At 39.0% G+C, this 23,396-nt stretch overlaps 1 protein-coding gene across 1 annotated transcript in view; it reads left to right on the top strand.

The window, feature by feature from the left end:
• maml3 (mastermind-like transcriptional coactivator 3) overlaps positions 1 to 23,396 on the top strand; it is a 116,137-nt gene that overhangs the window by 64,378 nt on the left and 28,363 nt on the right. Inside the window, exon 2 of the mRNA XM_081362209.1 lies at positions 2,826 to 4,400. Coding sequence (XP_081218335.1) covers positions 2,826 to 4,400 — 1,575 coding nt within the window. The remainder of the gene's footprint in view (positions 1 to 2,825; positions 4,401 to 23,396) is intronic.

The raw sequence follows: 23,396 nt of genomic DNA, 5'->3' as shown, positions 1-23,396 counted from the left end.
GAAGCCTTCCATAATTAGGCTGGTTTAGAGTCTACCAGAACCTGATCTGATAGTCAGATTGAAGGTGTCCTTGTGTTTAAAATAAATAAAAGCCTATATATATATATATATATATATATATATATATATATATATATATATATATATATATATATGAAGACTTCAGATGCAAAAGCCTCTAAGTCTGTCGTTTTTACAGTTTTCTTAATATTAACGTTTCTATCAGGCTCTTATGTATAGGTTTCTACCCAAGTACCGGCATTTCTGAATGGTCTGAGGCTGGGATTTAGTGAGTTTGAAGTGAAAGTATTTGATGAACGTATACTATGTGCGGAGAGCATTCACTCAATATTATCTCATTTTTGACATAGGTGGCTTTTAGAGACTTCTGCATTGGAGGCAGGGTTCGAATTATGATTTCATCTTTGTGGGGGTCTCTTAAAAAAAAAAAAAAAGTAGCCTATGAGCAGGTGCGGCGTAGCTTAATAATGTAGGCTAATATAAAAATATAAAAATCGGTAAATATAATACATATTTAAATAAAAAAAGCGTTGGTAACACAATTCAATTAAAATAGTACATTTGGTTTAATTTGTCGTTTAATATGTTGTAAGTTGTGAGAATTTTCACGTGAGTAAATAAATAGATCCGACAAATTTAAACGTGTACTTAAAGGGTTAGTTCACCCAAAAATGAAAATTCTGTCAGTAATTACTCACCCTCATGTTGTTCCAACCATGTAAGTCTTTCGTTCATCTTCGGAACACAAATTAAGATATTTTTGATGAAATCTGACAGAATTTTGACTCCTCCATAGGCTTCGAGTGTGACCGAAACTCACCGGCCCAGAATAGTTATTAAAACATCGTTAAAATAGTCCAAGTAACTACAGTGGCACTACATTAAGTTTATCATGCGACGACAATACTTTTTGTGCGGAAAAACAACAAAAATAACGACTTTATCCAACTATTAGTGTTCCTCAATGTGGGCCTCTGACGAGAGTTCACGTGAGCGCCAGGACGTATGCGCGAGAACTGAGCTTAAATACTCCCAAGGAGTGAGCAGTCAGTAACAAGTAGTAGTAGAAGAAGAACGGTAAGCTCAGTTCTCGCGCATGCGTCCTGGCGCTCCCGTGAACTCTCGTCAGAGGCCCACATTGTCGCATGATAAACTTAATGTAGTGCCACTGTAGTTACTTGGACTATTTTAACGATGTTTTAATAACTATTCTGGGCCGGTGAGTTTCGGTCACACTGGAAGCCTATGGAGGAGTCAAAATTCTGTCAGATTTCATCAAAAATATCTTAATTTGTGTTCCGAAGATGAACGAAAGACTTGCATGGTTGGAACAACATGAGGGTGAGTAATTACTGACAGAATTTTCATTTTTGGGTGAACTAACCCTTTAAGTGGTACAGTGGTAGAACTTTTGCCAAGCGTGTGTCAGAGGTTCTGGGTTCGAATCCGTAGGCTACTCATATAGTTTTTTTTTTTTTTTTTTATCAAATCCGATTATGTTTATCAGTGATTGTATATCAGGCAGAGACACGTTTGTGAGCATTTTGTTTTGTAATTTCACTGGAACGAATAGAGAGTCTACACAACGGATTGAAGCGCGCGTCCGAGTGAAGACTGTGCGCGAGCCACAAACAAACACAGTATCCGCGCCACTGATCGCAGCGGCAACGAGCACTTTGATCACTTGATTTAAGCATAAGGATGTAGTGTGATGACGATCCGAGATCCCGTGAGATCCATGTGTTTGGCATCTTGTCCTATCTTCAAGTCATGCTACAGTAGTCTGAACAAAAAAGTGCTTTATTTGTAATTTAAAATAATGGTGCTGATGATTTTTAGAGACCCCCACAGGTGTATGATTTTACTGCTTTCATGGGAGCTCATCCTCTCTCTGTAGGAGCTCAGCTCCCACTGGCTCCCACGTAATTCGAACCATGATTGGAGGTCTTCATATATATAAGCTACAAATTATTTGACATCACTAATTGGTTCTAACTAGTTGACTATTCTGGCCCATCCCTACAGTAATTTGATTAGACTGAGTTTGATAAGCCTGTGGCTTTTAAAACTTTATATAGGCCTAGTGGCAAATAAAAGGACCTTCTTGTCTTCTGTTTTGAATTAGCCTGTTATTAACTCTTGAGGACTCTGTTTAAACCCAATCACCTGTGTAGATTATGGAAAACCAGCGTTGGAAGCATTGGCAGTTTGTGTTGATCAAAATACCTGCCCTCATTTGATGTAAAGTATATTCAGTTATGCAAGTGAATGTAACATCAATTCATGTCAGTAATTAAGTAACTGATTCACTTTCGATGTTTGTTTTACTGTTATACATAAAAACACAATGATGATCACTGGCACAAAGCTTGTTCTATTGTGAAGTGTTTTACAATTACTTTTACATTTAATCATTTTGCAGACACTTTTATCCAAAGAAGAAATCAAATAAACAATAGGGCAACAATATGCAAATGCTCTGACAAGTCCCAGTTAGTCTAGCACAGTACATGTAGCAAGGTGGTTTTGTTGTTTTTTTGATAGCGAGAATATATTACCTATGTAAATTTTGGCATTCTGGACTAAAAACCACTCTGACTTGTTTCTGCTTTGAAATGTAAATAATAGTTGGAATAATTCCATGCCTAACTATTTATTCAAGAAACCACTTCACTAGGTACCATTACAAGACATTGTGAATGTATGACAACAATATTCTTAAAATATGTTGTCCTTCGTAGGTTTTTATATACACCTGAAGAAACCTTCTAACCATTGTTCTCTCTCTTTTATTTCTCTCTCAGCTCCAGGAGACGGTGAAGAGGAAATTGGACAGTGCCCGATCTCCTTTAAATGGTGACCAAAATGGCCTCAGTGATGGGAGTTACTCTCCCACTACAAAGAGACTCCGAAAGGAAGGATGCACTGGAATGGACTCTCTCGGTAGCCTCCCACCCATTTCCCCACTTCATCCAATGGACATCAAGCCTACCTTGCCCTCGGGCAACAACAGTGCCTCCTCAAACAACGGAACCGGCAATGGCAATGCTGGTACTAACCATCTTACTGGACGACATGAGGATTTAGGCAAGAATGGTGGAATGCCTGATATTAAACTTAATGGTTCTTTGGATTTGGACGATGGCTTTGGCCTACTAAAGGACATGAAACAGGAGCCTTTGGATGATGGCGGTGGAATAGAGTCCTCGGAAACGTCGCTTTCAAATCAGAACAAGCTATTCTCTGATATCAATCTGAATGACCAGGAATGGCAGGAACTGATTGACGAGTTGGCGAATACGGTGCCTGAGGATGATATGCACGACCTCTTCAATGAAGACTTTGAGGAGAAGAAGGAGGTGAGTGACTTCACACGGGCAACGACAGAACAAACGCAGCTTGCACAAGACCCAGCACCTAACTCCGTAGCTTCGGCACCCAACAGTACACCGCAACCACAGAGTGGACAGATGCCCATGGGGTCACCTCAGGTGCGACCATCTTCCTCTGGTCCACCATTTGCAACTGCTGCCAATGGGACACCACCCCAGCAACCCTTGCAGCAGTCACCAGCAGTTGGAATGCCATCAGGATCGCCCGCTAACTGTGTGGCTCGTTCTCCGCAAACGCCCACCCAAGCGCAGACCCAGGCCTCGAGGCCTGGGAATGGATTTATGATGAATGCAGTTCCTGCTGTTGGCCCCGTGGGATCAACTCCAGTAACGGGAGGCGGCCCTGGATCAGGGGGAACAGGTGGACCAGCCCCGCCCACCTCTGAACTTTCACCGGCTGAGCAGCTGAAGCAAATGGCTGCCCAACAGCAGCAGCGTGCTAAACTGATCCAACAGAAGCACCAACAGCAGTCCCAAGCCGCAAACTGGTCACCTGCAGGAGCACCAACAAGCCCATACAGTGCACCCTTTAACCCAGACAAACCAAATAGCCCCATGATGTATCCGCAGGCTTTCAATCCTAGCAACACAATGGGGCCAAAAACACCAAGCATGAACAACTACCTCCCACAGAACCACATGAACATGCTCAATCAGCAGCAGCAGCAGCAGCAACCTAATAACTTGACTGCCCAAAACAACCTCAATAAACAGCTCTCTTATAGCAACACCAAGCCGCTGACTCATTTCAGTGGAGTAGACCACATGAGTCAGCGGATGACGCCGCCCATGGCCAATCAAGCCAAAAACCCGATGATGCCCTACATGCAGGGCACCGCAGGGCAAGGGGGTGGGCAACCACAAGTTCCAGGTCCAATGCCCAACCAGACAGCCCATTTAAGTGAAGAACAGAAGAGGATGATGATGATAAAGCAAAAAGTGCTGACTCAAGGCATGCCGTATGGCTCTATGCAGCAGCATGTACAGGTAAGATTCTTGATTTTTGTTCATGCCATGTTATGGAGAACTAAAACTAACTGCTGCTTTTGCATTTTCATTAATATTTAAATAAATAAATAAAAATTGTGCAGGGCTACAGTTGTGAATTAAGTGTTAAGTGTTAATATTTATATATTTGGTCAGATGGTGGTTGTTACAGCGAGCTGTTCGCTTTAAGGCTTTGTCAACAGTGTTTAGTGTACTATATCTTTGTTAGTTTGCTTGGGACAAGCACAATGGTTTTACATTTTGTTGTGATCTGATTAGGTGGGTTTTTGGTTGAATAGCTGATATAAATTTACCTATTTCTATCTATTGAACTATGTCAGTGGATGCATGCAAGTAATAACGCTTTTGGCAAAAAGAGCCTTCTATTTTCTCTTTACGTTTTTTATTCAAATTTATTTAAAGTCCATTGGTCTCTTCACAGTCTATACACTGACCATGTGGTGCATATTGTACACTAAACGTGGAAGCACTTGACTATATCAATCTAGTATGCTCCTGAAAACAAAGGTGTACCAGGTTCATGCAATGAACGCTGTTGAGGAAGAGTTAATCACTGGATTTGATTTTTGTTTTAGTCAGGCAAAATCTTTGAAGATATTCAGAGCATTGTTTGCTTTGTTTACCAGGTACTTGGTAGCAGGTTAATTAGATATCCATGTGTAAAACTGTTTATCCTTCTGTTGTTTCTTGGTTATGCCTGTCAAATAGTCTGTACTTATTTGAGTAGTCACATTTAGGCTACCACCAGATTTATTTTGTGTTTTCTGTACAGTTGCTCATGGATACTGCTGCACCATTATTTAAACAATTTTTCACCCACTATTATTGTGATATAATCAGATTAATTCAGGTCAACCCTCCCCAAAATTATACACAAACATAAGTCCTGTGATTGGTTGGTTTTACATGTTAATCAGATGGCTCTTCATGTCTAAGTGGATGTATAAAATGCTAAATGGACCACCTTTTTGCTGTTTAGTCAAAGTTCTGGCTATACAAAACTAAAAGCTAACACCAGCAGCCATATCACCCTGTAGCCCAAGACTGGTTGCCCACTGAAGCTAAGCAGGGTTGAGCCTGATCTGTACCTGGATGGGAGACCTCCTGGGAAAACTAGGTTGCTGTTGGAAGAGGTGTTAGTGAGGCCAGCAGGGGGTGCTCACCCTGTGGTCTGTGTGGGTCCTAATGCCCCAGTATAGTGATGGGGACACCAAACTGTCAAAAAGCACCATCCTTCGAATGAGACGTTAAACTAAGGTCCTGACTCTCTGTGGTCATTAAAAATCCCAGGATGTCCTTCGGAAAAGAGTAGGGGTTTAACCCTGGCATCCTGGCCAAATTTGCCCACTGGCCTCTGTCCATCATGGCTTCCTAATAATCCCCATATATATATGGCTTCATCTTCTCTCCACCAATAAGCTGTGTTGAGCGTTCTGGTGCAATATGTCTGCCGTCGCATCATCCAGGTGGATGCTGCACATTCGTAGTGTTTGAGGAGATTCCCCCCTTTCATATGTAAAGCGCTTTGAATACCCAGAAAAGCGCTATAGAAATGTAACAAATTATTATTATTATTATTATTATTATTACTTAAGTATTGAGACAACGCTTCAGCATTGGGGAGTTTGCCTAGAGACCCGTTATAAGTTGAACGGATTGGTCCTTACCCATAACTGGATTTTATGTATGTGTTGTGCAGTGGGACAGTAATGGTTCCTGTTGCCCTGAGCAACAGCTAGCTCTTGGAATAGGAAATCGACACTCTGTAATATATTTATGCCTATGCGCCAACCTCTGATGTCCCCATGGCCGCCAAAATCCCTTTCCCTCATCCTATCCTTGGATAAAAGGATGCCTTGTCTCTCCTTTCAGCTTCAGGAATTGATAGAATCAGTATTAGTATTAGATAGTGATAGTATTTTCAAATCATTATTACCATGTTCATTCAAATGTCACTGCCATTTGCTCATTGGTTGTAGCCATTAGCCTTCAGTCAACAACTAATGAGAAATGTGAGATTTGTTAGTATTTGTTGCATAATTATCTAACACAATTTCTTCATTAGACTACTGTTTACTAAAAAATGTCAGCCAAGAGTGCTAGAATGCCTTTTGTTATGAAAGGGTAATTGTGCTGGTGGTGGTCTCAGTTATCGGAGAGGTCTCGAGTCTGTTAGCTTCTGAACTGTAAATTATTCTCATTAATGGTGACATCCTCAGCCCCTCCTAGGCACCCTCTCTCTCCTCCTTTCATTTTATCCATCTGTTCATTGGGTTCTGTTGCTCTTGCTCTGAGATTAGATATTCCTCCACCCCTTTTCGTCTTTTTTTTCTCTTCTCCTGCATCTCCCATGCCCCCACCCCCTCTCTTCCCTCGTTCTCTCTCCTCAGAAGCAATAAAGGGGTAGATTTATGATGGTTGGTTCTTTTGCAGCCTGAGGAAAATGCAGCAGAAGAGTGAAATGAGGTTGAGAGAAATAAAAAGAGAGAGAATGAGAGAAAAAGCAGAATAAAGGTAGACCATAAGTAGAAGATGGTATGAATTATGGAAAGGGTGTAAAAGAAATCAAAGGCTAAATGAGAGAAAGGTATTATGAAAGAGGATGTATGTAGAGTATGAAAAAGAGAAATTTTGACTAATTTGTCATTTTGCTACCTCCTAAATACACTAGTGGTGTTAAACACTGCCGTCTTGCTTTTTATCAGTTGAATTGGCATGGTCGCACAAAAATGTCGTCTTGTGTTCTTTGTCCTGTAGTACATTTGCTCAATGTATTTGACTGAACAAAAATGCTAGTTTCATTGCTTTTAATGTAGTAGATATAATTGGCAAACATTTGCTAATTCCACACACTGTTTTCTCAGACCAGCCAGACTGGTGTCTTCATCGCTAATGTTAATTTTTGTTTTGCCTGAGGTTTGCATATCAGAACTACTCCTTTGCTTCCTTTTAGTGCAGCATCCTTTTCCCATTCTTACTGTTATTAGTAGTAAATGTTGTTATGCACAAATTAGAGTTATAATGGACCTGCAGTGAAGTAGCTAGCAAAATATTTATGATTTGTGTTAGCACACCAAAAGGTTTTAGCTTAGCTCAGGCGCTACATTCAGACAATTTGCATGCAATATATGCCTTTCACAATATGACATTTACACATTTCTGATGTCCCTTTTGTCCACAGAGAACATGTGCAATGTTATATGTATGCAGTTCTCTGCTATGGAAAATCAATAACAAATCCCAGCACAGTATGCATTTTATAAATTAGTAGCTCCATTATTTGAAATGTATTAAACAAAAAGGTGGCTTTTGGCTTCACACAAAAGGTGTGGGTCAATATGTGTATATTTTTTATAATATAATTAATGAAAAAAAAAATAGTAGTATTAAATGAGGAACAATTCTAGAAATAAGCTTTTCCACCATCACCCTGTATTTGATTAATAGTTGTAATAGTTTTCTGTATATTCTGTGTTAATTTATGGGCTGCTTACTTTCAGAATACACTATTAATGTTATTTGCCTTGATATTCTGCGTGTGCAGACTCTCATTTGGAGTTAGCAAGTTTTTGATTGGATAATGCATTTTGAATTTAGCATCTCATTGGATCTTTCATCTAAACAATAGACAGGCCATCAGGTTATTGATTAAAGAGTGGTAGAGGCTGTTGGTGGACAGTCAAGGGATGGGGGTGGAATCACAATTAGCAATATTTATGGTTGCTTATGAAGGTAAAGACACTCAGTAAAAGCTTTCTCACAATGGCTTCCTTGAACACACATTCATAAGAGTTCAGAGTGCATCTAGTGGTTTGGTTTTCTTTTTTTCCTTTTCTTTCATACACAGGTGGCAAAATGGGCGAGTTTGCATAATCTTATTATTGTGTGATTATGAAACTTAAGCACGGTCCTTAAAAGCTTGTTAGTCAGGCTTTGATTGTCACTCCATGCCATTTTGCATATCGCTGTGACTAATTTATTTGTGGGGGATCAAAGGTAGAGAGGAGGAAACTGTATGGTGGGCTGTGTTTGTGTGTGAATGTGTGCTAGGGCTAATGCCATCGTAAAGCTTGTGTGTGAACTAATAGATGTTTGGGGCTTTGGATATTAACAGTGGGGTGTTGCTTAATGGGCACTGGGCAGTCAGACTTTCAGGTAACAACACTGATGATTTTTATGAATGGTACTTGGCAGAACAAAACCTGCTGCCACAATAATAGTGTGTTGTGAGTGATTGCAAGGGTTGATGGTTGCTAGGGTGTCATGGATAGTTGTCAGGGTGTTTACTAGGTGTTTCTAAGGTGTTCTAAGTGTTTTAATCTATGCATTTTATGTGGTTGAGAGGGCTTTGCTAGGTGGTTATGTTTTCTTCTATGTGGTTCCATAGGGTGTTGTCAGTGGTTGCTGGGGCTTTGCTATGTGGTTGCTTGGATGTCAAGAGTAGTTGCTAGATGCTTGTTTACTTGGTGGTTGCTTAAGTTTTGTTGGTGGTTGGCAGGGTGTTTCTATGCAATTTATATAATGTTCTAAGCACATTGCTAGGGTGTTGTGGGAGATTGCTTTGGCTTTGGAAGTTGGTTGCTAGGGTGTTATGGATGGTTGACATCAAGTTATTTCTGTTATTAGTTGTTTTTAGTGTATTTCTAGGGTGTTGTGGGTGGTTACTAAGGCTTAGCAACCACCTAGCAAGTGTGTTACTATGTGGTTTCTATGGTGTTTCAAGCAGTTTTAGCATATTGCTCAAAAGCATATTTCTTCACAAAAATAGTAAATACTTATAGGGCATCGTGTAAGTAGGCGAATTGGGACACTGCAGAAGTCTTTATGAGTGAGTCACTGAATCATTCATTCAAACAAATAAAAAAAGAATTCAGATTAAATTAAATATTTAAATAGACTTCAGCTATTTAGTCTAGTCCAGTATTTAGTCTATTTATAAGCGTGGGGAATCATATTCTCTATTTTAAACCAAAAATATTGTGATTCTCCAGAAATTTGTAATTTATCCAGAATCGTGCAGCTCTATTACAATAAGGTTGGGTATTGTATGAATTTTAGCGATTTTAATTCCAATTATGATTCTGCTTATTGATTCCGATTCTTGCCAGTTTTGATTCCAATATGGTAAAAAAGTTAAACATTTAGATATCAAAAATAGTTATTTTGTCTTTTTGCAAAACATTACATTCTTAATACCATGAACAAAAATCAACAGCCTAAATATCAACTAACTAATAAACTCGGCTTACTAATATAATTTTCAAACATTATTAAAGACAAGTATGCAGTCAGTAAGAACAAATAAACAATTTAGCAAATAAAAATACTAAACAACTAAAAGTTCAGAAATTGAAATCAAATGTAAAACAATGCATAGTAGAGTTATCAAAGTACCTACTTCAGTACCAAACGGTACTGGAATTTAAAAAATGTGACACTTTGGGCGATGATGAGCGGGATTGTAAACGCCTCTGATTGGTCATTGTGTTCACGCGCTCATCGGATGTGTCTGTGATTGGCTACAATGAGCAGCGCATGGGAGCGTTTGAGAACACATGGAAGTGTTTGAAAGTGTTTTAAAAATCGGGAGTGGGAGCATTTGAAATCACAAGCATGTCCCTGCTTTCAAAGACTCCCATCTATATCTGTATAAGCACTTGGTGAAGAGCGTCATTGAAGTATATACAACATGTATTTGAAGCGCTGATCATTGTAGCCAATCACAGACACATCCGATGAGCCCGTGAGTACAATGGGGAATCTGAGGTGTTTACAATTCCGTTCAAAAGCGCTCAAAGCGTCAAATTTTTAAAATTTCAGTACCGTTTGCTTGGTACCGAAGTCGGTGCTTTCTGACAACTCTACTGCATAGTCTTCTTTTTGTAAGTAAAGTAAAGATTAATCCTTATTAAAGTTGCAAAAGATTAGGGCTGGGCGATAAAACGGTATCGGTATTTATTTTGTGCTTCACGGACCGTGTATCAGGTTGGACCAATGCAGCGCGAGCCGATCTTGATCAAGTGACACAGCGCTAAGAGATCCATTAAAGGGGTGGTATAATGCCCTTTTCACAAGATGTAAAATAAGTCTTTGATGTCCTCAGAGTGTCTATTTGAAGTTTTAGCTCAAAATACCCCACAGATATTTTTATATATCATGTTAAAATTGTAAATTTTTGAGGGTGAGCAAAAACGCACCGTTTTGTGTCTGTTCCTTTAAATGCAAATGAGCTGCTGCTCCCGGCACAGAGGGCGGAGCTTCAACAACTTACACTTACACAGACATGCACTGAAAATTTCAAAAACTTTTAGCCTTTTATGTTCAAACCAGATTCAGACAATGATGGAGAGACTCAAGAAGAAGTGACAACATGTAGAATGCAACAGGACTTTCTGAATGGTTAGTTGAAGAATTTATGTAGCTTATGTGTAGTTATCTTCTAGTCATTGATTGGCATATTCTGTCTTGATAATCTATAAATCGTGTTCCGGGGGCGGGGTTTATGTAAATGTTAGGGTTGGTGATGTCACTTACATTGGTGATGTTACTTAGAAAAGTGCTGAATTGAGTTCTCTTTAGCGTCTTCTTGCGCTTGAATGGTTTAAAACCACATTAAAATGTGCACACATCAATCGATACAGCACACGGAATAAAATTTTTAATTTTATGACAAGTATCCAATTCCTAACCGTATGTATCGATTCCAATCCGATTTTCGCTTCTCAACCCCTACCTGAGTCCCTCATATATAGGGGATCCTATAGTTCTTTTTTACATAGTGACGGAGAACAGTGGTATGTTATGACACATTTAGCTTATCTTTTGAGTTAAAAGTTCATTCACATGACCAGTGTTTGCTGACACATGCACCTTGAGTTCCTCCTGTATTACTTTCATCTTTCATGTGCCATGGAAGCGAAGTGTCTTGTGGCATAAATCTCAAACAGTGAAAATTCAGAGAAATCGAAAAAAAGACCACCCCACTGCTCTTGTCCTGTCCCCTTCCCCCACCTCTCTTTATTCACAGGAAGGAGAGGTATTGCTTTCCTTCAAACCCCCCTCCCCTTCAGACACTCTCTCACACACACACACACGCATGCACACATCAGGGATTGAGCCGAGTTGCTCTCAGATCTTGCAGGAGTGAGGATGGGAGGAAAGAGCGGAGAGGAGCGGTGGGGGCTGAAGCACACCACACTCGTTGTATCCTTGACAACACAGACACCAGACAAAACCACCACCGACCGTTGCTGTGCCGCCTAAACAAAGGCATTTGTGTGCACTTGTGTGTGTCAACAAGGAAAGAGGGCAGATACAGCGACGAAGCATTGTTTTAGCAACTAGTTGTATAGAGAGCTTATAAACACACACACAAAATCCCAGTTGTAGCAAAATTTTCTCCACTCGACATCCCGTAATGATGTATGTTTGTCTATTGCGTATTCACTGGGGGCCTCTAGTCAACATCCCTGCACTGAACTATATTGACACAGCCTTGAATGAGCCACAGAAAGAGTGTCAGTATAGACACTATAGCTGCTGTTTTTGGGTTAAAGCTCATGGCTGAGTTGCAGAATAAGCCGAGTGTCACTAATACTGAAATTGGTAGAGTTAGGCTGAGAGATGTATTCTAGCTTAAGTTGTTAACAGGCCTGCTGCTGACAACTGTCAACATTTGTTGATTTCTAGACATGGTTACAATGTGGTGTGTGTGTGTTTATGCATCCGGTTTACACATTGATTGACAGTGCTGGAAAACAAACCAGTAATGTTCATATATTTATATATTTAAATATATTTTTATTCACACAGAACATGACACAGTGTGGTTTTGCAATACTAAGGGTACGTTCACACGACAACGATATGCTTAAAACGGAGAAGCACTTTGAAACCTGTTTTCAAAACTTTGCGAGTATCAGGCACCCAAAGCGCCATTGTTGTGTAAACGAACGGCCAAAACGCATAAAAAGTTTTACGTTTTTAGTTGAAAACTGTGTCGTGTAAACAGCCAATTAGTGAGGTCAACCAGTTTTATTTTATCAATTAAAAATAATTTTCATTGTTATAATTGTTTATAATTATGGATTATTAAATAAGTAATATTGCCACTAAAAAGATCCAAACTAAAATAAATAAATAAATATAATAATAAAACATACACATGCAGACCGGCATCATTGGATGTCTCGCACGTGTTTAAGATGTTGCTACATGCTCTGATTTGAAGCCTTGAAGATTGTGGTTGCACTTCAGTTTTTATAGTGATTTAGAGGAAAGAGCGAGTGTGAAATATGGCATGTAGACATCATGACCTACAGTAGTATCATGTGATATGATTCACACTGCAACTACAGTGCCGAAAGAGACCACATTAGTTCACTTAACTGTCCTACAGAGTGCTGCAATTTATATGCGGGTAAATCTCACAAAAGCTGTCAAGAAATGAATGGATAATATTCCCCCTCAAAATCAAAAATGCTTACTTTTTATTAATTAATTTGTTTTATAATTGTATTATTTAATACACCACTTTAATAAAGTCACAATACAAAAATTGTATTGATCCTAAAAACATCAACATAATTCTTTTTTCTTTCTAAAACAAGCCCCAGTAATTAAAAATTCACTCATGGCACCTGCTGTGAATAAGTCTTAAGCTGCAGGTGTATGCTGGTTATATTGCACTGCAATACCTGCGTGCTGACTGTGTGTGTGTGTGTGTGTGTGTGAGCGCTGCCGCTGCTGCACTACTCTTTGTCCACGCGCTAACACTGACAGATGGAGAGACCACATGGATCATGGCAGCAGAGAGAGAGAGAGAGAGAGAGAGAGAGAGAGAGAGAGAGAGAGTGAGGGAGGAGATGGAGAGCAGAGGAGACGGAAAGAGGATGGTGCTGGTGGTGGTGGGGGGTTAGTGCACAGGCCAGGAGGAGGTGTGTGTGTGTGTGTGTGTGTGTGTGTGTGTGTGTGTGTGCGCGCGCATATGCTGCCCAGGAAAAAAGCAGCCTGCAGTGGGTGTCTGCCTGCCCGTGTGTATTAGCGTTTGAATTTCCAAACCCTGCTAAGATACTGCTTCCTCATATATGGAAGATGCACGCTCACCTTGTATACCTGTGTTTGAGTGTTGTAACTATAATAATGTAGGGTATAAAACAGCCTGGAATCCTGGATATTAATAAGATTCACGTCCGTGTGAGTGCACGTATCAGTGTGTGCTTGGATGACAGAGCTCTGTTTAGTATGCAGGGACCGGGATGCTGTTGCTGCCAGTGTGCTATGAAGCCAACACTGGCCTGTAGCACAGAATAAGAATGATGCCTCTCTCTCTCTCTCTCTCTCTCTCTCTCTCTCTCTCTCTTCCTCTTCCCCCTCCTCTCACTTCCTCCAGTGAGGATACCTCACCAATAAGAGAGGGAGAGAGAGAAACTTTGGCCGTCGCAGCCACTGTGTTGCCATAGATACCATGGCTCATAGCGCTTTACTTCCGAAATCAATGGCAGACTCGAGATGGGAAAGGTGGGAGTTTTGTGTGTGCATGAGCTTGCACATGTGTGTTTGTGTCTGTGTGCATGGAAATGTTTGACACCTGTCAACACGCGAGGGTTGTTATTTAGTCTATAGTGTTATTTAGTCTATTTAGTATACTGTGAGATTGCAGTGGGTAGTATTTTTTTAAAGAACCCCTCCTCAAAACATGTAAAGACACTCAAACACACTCTAAGGTCGCCTCGATGTTTTGGCTTTGACACCAGCTCTGATACTTCTGTATTAATTCTATTACTAAATAAGTACCTTGAAAATAAAAGACAATAGTTGTAATAATTGAAATGAACATCAAATCTGTCATGTACAGGCAGTTAAGACACATTTTTAAATCAAGCAGGGTCATGGAATCTGTTAATGCTGTATAAAATTGCATGAACAAATACGGTGCATGAACAATTACGGTACATGAATTATGGTTATCTCAGCATGTTTTCAGTTGCGTTTCCAAATAAATTATCTGGAAATATTTCAGAACCATATTGCGTCATAATTGAGCTAGAAAATAACAGCTATTATACCATGGTCTGGGGGAATACTCGATTCTGATTGGCTGCAGGGTGTCCGTTAAAAAGTGATAATGGACACCTAGGAAAGGCGTCCCGTCAATTTGCCTGATGACAGTTCTAAATGATTGCGCTGGCCCAAACTCACTGATCAACTGCTGCGGTCGGGTCGCTGTGGCCACGTTGCTTGGCAACGCCATACGGGAGATATTAAATAGTGCGCTCGAGTTAATAAATAAAAACCCTCACGATTTTTACTCTAAAACACATTAAAGTATTATTAATTGATTAAATATTTCTTTCTTTCGTAAGTGACCATGGTATAAGCGGGTTAATGCCCTTCGAGGTGTCCATTGTCAGGTATTAATGAACTTCGGCGGAGGTTCACGCCTCACCGCCGTCCATTAATACCTGATAATGGACACCTCGTCGGGCATTAACCCTTACTTAATTTACTTTGCTCAACTTGACACATTGTTGAATACTTTCTTACAAGTACATATTTTTATCTTTCTTGCATACTTGACATCTTTTATGTTATAACTATCAGTGACTGTTGTAACAGGTACAAAAGCTGTCACTGGGACAGTACCCTTTAAAAAAGGTTCTAATATATACCATTTATGTACTAATATGTACACTTTTGGTAACAGTTATGTACCTTTGAGGTACTAATATGCACTTTTTAGCTAAAAAGGTGTACCTTTTGAAAGGATACCGCCACAGTGACAGCTTTTGTACCTTTTTTTTCTGAGAGTGATTTTCAGATTTGTTTCTGTTGTGATAGATTTTGAATTGGTTGTACTGTTCAGAGGTAAAACAAAAAAAGAAAGGAAAAAAAAATGTTTCAATGCTTCACGTTATTACACCTGCCTGAACTGCCAAACTGCAAGCAGAATAGGGATGTTGCGGTGACAGATTTTTTCCACCGGTTAATCGACGTGTAAAAAAAAAACGGTAATCCCGGTGTCACCGGGGTTGCGTGTCGGGGATTTCGGGTGGCCGAAAATGCGGACGTGCACACGTCTCAATTTACTTTCACTTTAATTAGCGGCAATTCAGTAGCATTTGTTTGAATTAATCATGGGTTAATTTATTTTATTCTTAATAAAAATACACAAAACAATAAGATACTCGCTTGTATTACACACATCTTTATTGCAAAATGAATAATAACTTAACACACCATGTAAAAACTAAACAAAAGCACTTATGAAACACCTTTAAAGTGCATTTATTAACAAAACGAACCACTGCACACATCGTGCAAGTATCAAACAAGAAATTATATATAAAAAAATCACTATTCGTTACATAAAGTGCCTGCCTTTTTCAGCAAAAAAAATAAAAATAAATAACACCGCACAACCATCGAATATGAAACGAACGAACATCAAAAACTTCGTTAAATAAGGTAGCCTACCCGAATAATCACTGGACAGATCCAGATCTTCCGCCATCCTTTGCCAGTTAGCTCGCCTCACTCTCCTCAAATGATAAATGAAATCAGACACCTGCTGCTTTAACTGCGGCGCTCGTTCCGCTTAAATTACGAAGGCACGTAGTCACTAACTGAATTAAGTGCTTTATTACTATAGGCTAAAACTTCAACACGATGGGGACGGTGCCGGTCACACTGTGTATCACCGGTAACACCGACTATCGCAACAAGCCTAAAGCAGAACGGTTTTTGGTATCCTTAAGCTATACCTCTTTCGTACCTTTTTCTCCTACCAGTACTGTGCTACCCCTAAACACACACATTTGTTCTATACAGTGCTGCAGAGACGGCATATTTTTGTTGCCCAACCCGAAAGTCTCAGCCTCAGACGTCACGGCTACCGTGACGTTGGCCGAACATCTGATGCATATTGCACACAAAATTCAAAACACTTCAAGAGTTTCGAGGTCGTCATCTGATTGGTTGAATTTTACAGGATTTGTAGAATACAGTGGGGCCAAACCCCCTTATGGAAGAAGCAAGCCGTTGTGTTTACAATTGTTACAACAATGAACGCTTATTAGGATCAACTAAATGCTGAATTTTCAAAAGTATGTAATGGCATAGACTCTTTAAAATACATCTAAGAGTTTTACACACTGGTCCGTTATTGTAGTGACGTTACAATTACACGCCCCTAAACATGACGCAGAACAAAACGAACTGTGATTGGTTGAATGGTTGTCAGTCAGACGGCCTCTGGGTTCCCTTGACAAAAAGCCAATAGGATTTGTTTTATTGGCTTTTGGATTATTGCTGATTTTGTTTAAATTAATCTACACAAATTAAGAAAACCTTTATGAATTTTGAAGCCTAAAAACAATTGCCAGAAGTAGTTATGCTATAAATGAGCTTCACCACGCTAGCATGACTTCTGCATCACATTCACTAAGCTTCCGATGGCTCTTTCAATCTATATTTAAAATCTATAAGTTTGAGTTTGAATTGTTTGCAAGAGCACAAGTATAAGCACAACGAGGCTATGAAAGTGAACTAGTGATTTGAAGAGTTGATTATCTGTTCAACCTGTAGTCCCATTTAGCCATATGTTTGCAACCACCTTTCTCAAGACAAGCAAAATCTTGAGTTTAAAATAAAATAAAATAAAATAAACTGACTTTGGTTGTTTTATACTGAGCTAATGATCACCTAAAACAAACACTCATAGAAACATTTCTACATTTTGGCATGTCCTTCACCTACATTTCCTTTATTTTTTATTAACTGTTTGCCTTCAGGACTGGTCTCCATAATGTTGGCCAAAAACACACACTCACAAAAGCAAGCTATACCAGAGAACAAGAGCTTAGCGACTATCCTCATTCCTCAGGCTTTATCTTTTGCTTTCCCAGCACAACTGAAGGAGAGAAACAGGAAGATAAAGAGTGAGGAACACCTGGGTCGCACACCCCCACGTACACAAAAAAAGAAAGACAGCTGCCTCTTTCCATATGGCAGTCATGGATATGACACCCGAATTACACTGGCGCACACACACACACAGTATCAACACAAGCTGCTACGCTCTCTTCAGAAAGACCTTCACTATTTCACGCCTTAAACTGAAGTGAACTGCACTACAGCAGACTTGCACTCAGTTCAGCGGAGACACATTGAGTTCATTTTAATAGTAGAGCTTTAAAGGAGAACTTTTGTCATCGTTGTGTCAGCTTCCTCTGCTTCCATGCAGATATATGTATTGTGGCATTATACATATGCCAGTCGAACAGTCGTGTCATTATTTTATATTTAGTGTAATAGCGGCACCTCATCCTGCCGACGCATGTCGTCTTATCTTTTCCAAGGAGCCTCCAAACTGTCACATCCCGAAAGAAAGATGGAGGGAGGGTGGGTGAATTGTTTTTAAAAAAGGAGGCAGCTCTCAAAACGCTCACTGACAACTTGAGAGAGTGAGAAGGAAGGAGAGAGAGCGAGTTAAGGAGCTTTGAAAAGGATTAGGTTCAGAATTTAACTTTTTTGTAGCCAAAGATGCCTTCTCAGAGCAATTTGCCTTGAACGCTGAAACATGGTTAATCCCTTCTTAAAAGAGCATAATCCAACAACCCTGCTACCTGATCCACACTGCAGAGAGACTGAGAGCTGTGGCGCTTCACTCTACCTGAACCAACACACACTCGCTCGCAAAACACGCCGGTGGAAGCCCTTTCACACACTTCACCGTGAACTTAAACACTCGTTTACAAACTCGAACCTCCAACACAGAATGCCCTTACAGAGTTTTGGGTGTGTTAGACCTGCTGCTGAGAGAATGCAAAAACGGCTGAGTACTGTTGAGAAATTTGCATCTTACTGTTTTTGGTACACTATACCTCTCTTATATCTTTTTTCCCTACCAGTACTGTGCAACCCTTAAACACTCACACGGTTTACCTATAGAGTGCTGCAGAGATGACATATTTTTGTAGGCCAACCTGAGAGTTAGCATCACCCTGGTTCCCTCGACAAAAAACCCAAATGGATTTTTCCATTGGTTTTTATGATTATTGCTGAAAATTAGCAGTGTGACCAAAAAAGTTTGATTCTTACATGGTTTGTTCAACAAGATCATCTTCACAAGTGAACGTAACTTATGAATTTTGAAACCTAAATACAATCTCCAGAAGTATAAAATAAGCTTAAGTTAAGCTAGAAACAAACTACAGCACAGTTGCCTGAAATCCACATAATATTCACTAAGCTTACAGTAGACACTGTTTACTGTTGTTGTTTTTTTTGTTTTTTTTTAAATAGGTAAAACAGTATGTTGCGTTATCAGAACATCTTGGAAATAAAAATGGGCATTTTTAATCCAGTTTTGTTCAAATGTCTTAGCTTCTGGGAGTCTGGAAAGTTAAAAATAGTCAAACATCATGTTATATTGGCAGTCATATGGCAGCGCTGTCTGTGAATCATTGACTGACTGGGCAGCTGCTCTTGGTTTTGGATACAGTCTAGGTCACTCTTGTTGACACACAAATCTAGTGTATTTCCGGGTTGAACGTAAAGCGTGTGTGTGACATTGATATGTGTCTGTGATTTAAAACACATAGCGAGAGCGCTGACAGATAAAATCTGTCAACACCAAGAGTTAACTAATGCTTAGAGTGTGTTTATGTATCATGTGTACATATGTCTGTGTTTGGACAGGCACTTGTTGCCATTTATTATTTCTTAAGTGTACTACTGTTCTCATCACAGTATTTAATAATGCTCTATTCAAATATTCAAGTTTATTGAATAATAAACTAGTATTGAAAAATTTAGGGTCATTAAGATTTTTTTTTTTTTTCAAATGCATGCTTTTATTTAGCAAGGATTAAATTAAACAAAAGTGAAAGTTAAAAGACATTTATAATGTTACAAACATTTCCTGCAAAACTATAATGGTTTTTTTTTCACACACAAAAAAACCCTGAAAATTCAGCCTTGTCATCACAGCAATAAATTATATTTTGTGTAATAAATTACAAATGAATTCAAAAGATAATGGTTATTTTAAATTTGAATAATAGTTCACAATTACGTTTATACATATTACGGTTTAAATTTTCATCAGATAAAAGTATTGGTGAGCATAAGAGACTTGGTTTAAATAAATATTTTAAAATCTTACTGCCCCCAAAATATCTATTTATTTATTTCTATTTATTAAAAATGTAATATATTATAGTGTATACTATATTATTTGTATATTGTTTAACTATGTTATGAGTTGTTTATATTTATCTGTATTACTAATATAAAACGTATATAGAAAGAAAGTTCTATATTAGCAATGCAGATAAATATAAACAACTAATATAAATATGGATAGATGAGTATCATTTGTTTTTATGGACTGATGTATAAAATTATTGCACGGAAAAGTATGAATTGACAAATGATTGAATGATTTCTAACAGTTTGACCCCGGTTAAATATCTGTTAGATAAATGTAAAACTGTGCTTTTCTGACAACAGGCTTAATATTTTAATTTCCAACCACTTTTAAATGCATCCTGCACTCCAAATATCAGGAAATCTCTCTGCATTCTTTACTGTATCCTTTTTGTTTTTCTGTCGTTTTATTTTTCTGACTTTTACCTCTCTTTGTTGCTCTCATTCTTTCTTTCTTTCTGTTTGCAACCTGAGGAGCACTGCACACTGTGTTTGCCACCCACTCTCCACTGCCTGTGGACTCAGAGAGAGAGAGAGAGAGAGAGAGAGAGAGAGAGAGAGAGAGAGAGAGAGAGAGAGAGAGAGAGAGAGAGAGAGAGAGAGAGAGAGAGAGAGAGAGAGAGAGAGAGAGAGAGAGAGAGAGAGAGAGAGGCCTGTGTGTTATTTGGTAGGAGTGGCTGCTTTAGCTCTCTCATTACAGGACACTGGGAATGCTGCAGTGACCAAACTCCAGCAGCCCTTTCACTCACTGTTTGGACAAACCTTTATACTCCTACACGAGTGTTTGAACGCTCTTCAGGAGTACATTCTGTATCCTGCCTTTTCACCTCTAGAAACCCATGTTACAGTCCAGGCCCTTGATGTGTTTCTATATTGATGCAATTGATGGCAAACGCATTGAGTGAAGCCAGCTAGTTCCCCTGATCCACATTAGTTTTTTCCTGACACCTTTTCCATCCCGTTACCATGGGTTACTCGATACTAATGGTGCTGGCATCGCTATTGTTAGGGCATTTTATCACATTTATGGACAGTTTGATGGAAGACAGCTTTCCTATCAGGCACTGCAGCAGTCACCTATCAGAGAGGACCCATTGTCCCCCTGGCGGTGATAAGGATTCCTCAGGCTGACGATGTGGAGTTTGGGGCTTTATCTATTGGCCGCACTATGTTTGTCTGAACGAATGAGACGTAATGGAGTAAAGGGTTGGACTGACACTGTGAAAGTGTATACTCCACGTGAGCTTTCTGCTTTTGCAGGTGTGATCGTTTGGATCTTATTGTTTTATGTAGGTACATTACAGAGTATCTGTCTGTTTTGTTACATGTTGAAGAGTCATGTTTCATAGTTTTAATTTGGTGGTGACAGTTATATTTGGCCTGAAAAGCTAAAAATAGCTGCATTATAGTATATAAGGGATATAAGGTTCTTGTCTTTACAAATTGTGAATTTTCCAACTAGGCTAAATGTAACCTAAATCAGGGCTTCTCAACCTTTACTGACCTAGAAACCACCACCAAAATCTTAGGCACCTCATAAACTCTTGATTTACCTGTTATAGCTTCATTAACTAACATTATCACTTTTTATTACATGGCTTGGCTGAATTCCAATGTAGAATGCGGTCTGTAATTTCTTGATAACAGACCGCTGCGAAGTATAGCCTAACAGACCGTTGCCATGAAAAACGGCGCGTTGCTATGGACGCGGAACGGACTATTTTCTTTAGCGGAAGCAATACAATCGTTTTTAAATCAATAAACTCCTTTTTAAATAAATAATTTGTCAAATTATTTATTTATTTTGTAGGTAGCCATGTAATAAGCGGGATAATGTATAGTGAGCCGGTTGTTATAGTGAATAACAACCCCTTCAGGCTGATTCAAGATCCCTCCGCTTCGCGTCGGGATCCCGTTCAGCCTGTCGGGGTTGTTATTCACTATAACAACCGGCTCACTATACATTATCCCTTACATATTAAGCTCAACAGATAATGTTAATTCCAATAATTCAAAATATTATATTTGAAGTAAATTCTTATTTCTTCTCCACAGAGACCTTGCAGTATCTTCACAGACCCATAGGGGTCAACTGAAATTATGAATTCCTAAAGGTGCATTAAAGAAGTATATTAGGTTAAATATAACATAAGATTTGTTGAAATTATATGTGGCATGTTAGCGATGACCACAGGACATTTTACTTAAATTGTAAAAATAATCGGAAGTTTGTCTGCAACTTGCACTTACAATGAAAACCAAGCAGGCAGTTGCACTGAAGAGTTTGAAACAAGTCATGCAGTGGTCTTGTTCTTCTTTTCTAGATGAATGTACTTCCTTCTGTGGGGTTTAATCACAGCTAGTGTTCAGTGAACAAGTGTTGAAGTAGCTTCCTCCTAAAGTATTTAGGTATTGCAGTGCTGCAAGCAATTATTTTGGAATACCACACATAAAATGTCTCTTCCTGACAGATAATGAAAAAAAAAATCATAAACACTCTCTGCCTGTCAGTCATTGTGCATATTCGATTGGCAGACTTCAGGCTGGCTGACATGTTTTGGTGTTTGATTTAAGGGTTGTGAGTTGTCTAATTCACTGTCTATATCTGGCCTGAAATTGACTTACAGCCCCTGATGAAGAACCAGAAGTACGAATAAGATCACATGAGAAGAGTAATTTGGGTTCTGGAAGTAAAAATCCCATTAATTTTCACCATAGAGAAATGCATTTTTAACAATAACATTGTAAACATTTAAAGACAGTCCTACTTGAGCGTCGATATTAAGAAATAGTATATGCTTCTATAGAAGAGAAAAGTCAGTGTGATATCAGATTCACTTGGGGGGAAAAAAGTGTGTAATAACCGAATTTCCAATGAAGAATTACACTGATGCAGTCGAGTCAGTGTCTAAAGCCGGGGACACACTTAACGACTGTAAGGCCGATTATGAATGCAATTTGATACTTAAGACTGATCATGCCCAAACGCGCCGAGTCAGAGACAGTTGCGTTCAGTCGGTGTTTAAAATCTGCTGCAGTCGTTGGAAACAGTCTGTAAGTGTGTTCAGTTCAGTCTTAGGATGTTTCAGCTAGTTGTTAAGTGTGTCCCTGGCAATAAGGAGTCATATTATGCTGTTTTAAAAGTTCATTATTTTGTTTATTGGGTGTAAAAGAATAGCTTAACATGCTTTAATGCTCAAAAACACATTATATATCACATACTGTACATTATTGCAGTCCCTCTATTCCCAGTCTGTCTGAAACGTGCAGATTTCTGATTGCTCTGATTGGCCGGCTGACCTAGTGCGCTGTGATTTGACCTTTAAGTATGTGTTGGAAATGTAACGCCCCTTCACATAATTGTGAGTTTCAGCTTCCAAGGCATCTAAAGCAATGTAAACACAGTTAATAATGTTATCTGTATTACTGTATCAGTTCGAGCCGACAACAGATTTTGAAAATGTGGATCAATGGCTAAAAGTCAAGTTTATTTGCAGTGCTTCATGGGATTGTAGTTCATTTCCTCATAAAAGAATTTAGCACATAGTCTGTTACTTTTTGTCTTTTCCAGTTAAATTTGTCCGATTTACATATTGTTATCTTCTGATTCATCTTGAGGCTCAATCTTTTTGTTAATTTCTTAGAGGTCTTTATCCTATAATGTTTTTTTTGTTTTTTGTTTTCATTGAGAAAATGAATGAGACTTTTCTTTCTTTTTTTTTTTTTGCTGAAGCAAGGCCGCTACAAAAAGCAAGCGTTCACTGT

The sequence above is a fragment of the Scardinius erythrophthalmus genome, assembly GCF_964197995.2.
Source record: "Scardinius erythrophthalmus genome assembly, chromosome: 3".
NCBI classification, from domain to species: Eukaryota; Metazoa; Chordata; class Actinopteri; order Cypriniformes; family Leuciscidae; genus Scardinius; species Scardinius erythrophthalmus.
This window is presented reverse-complemented; position numbering and strand designations above follow the sequence as displayed.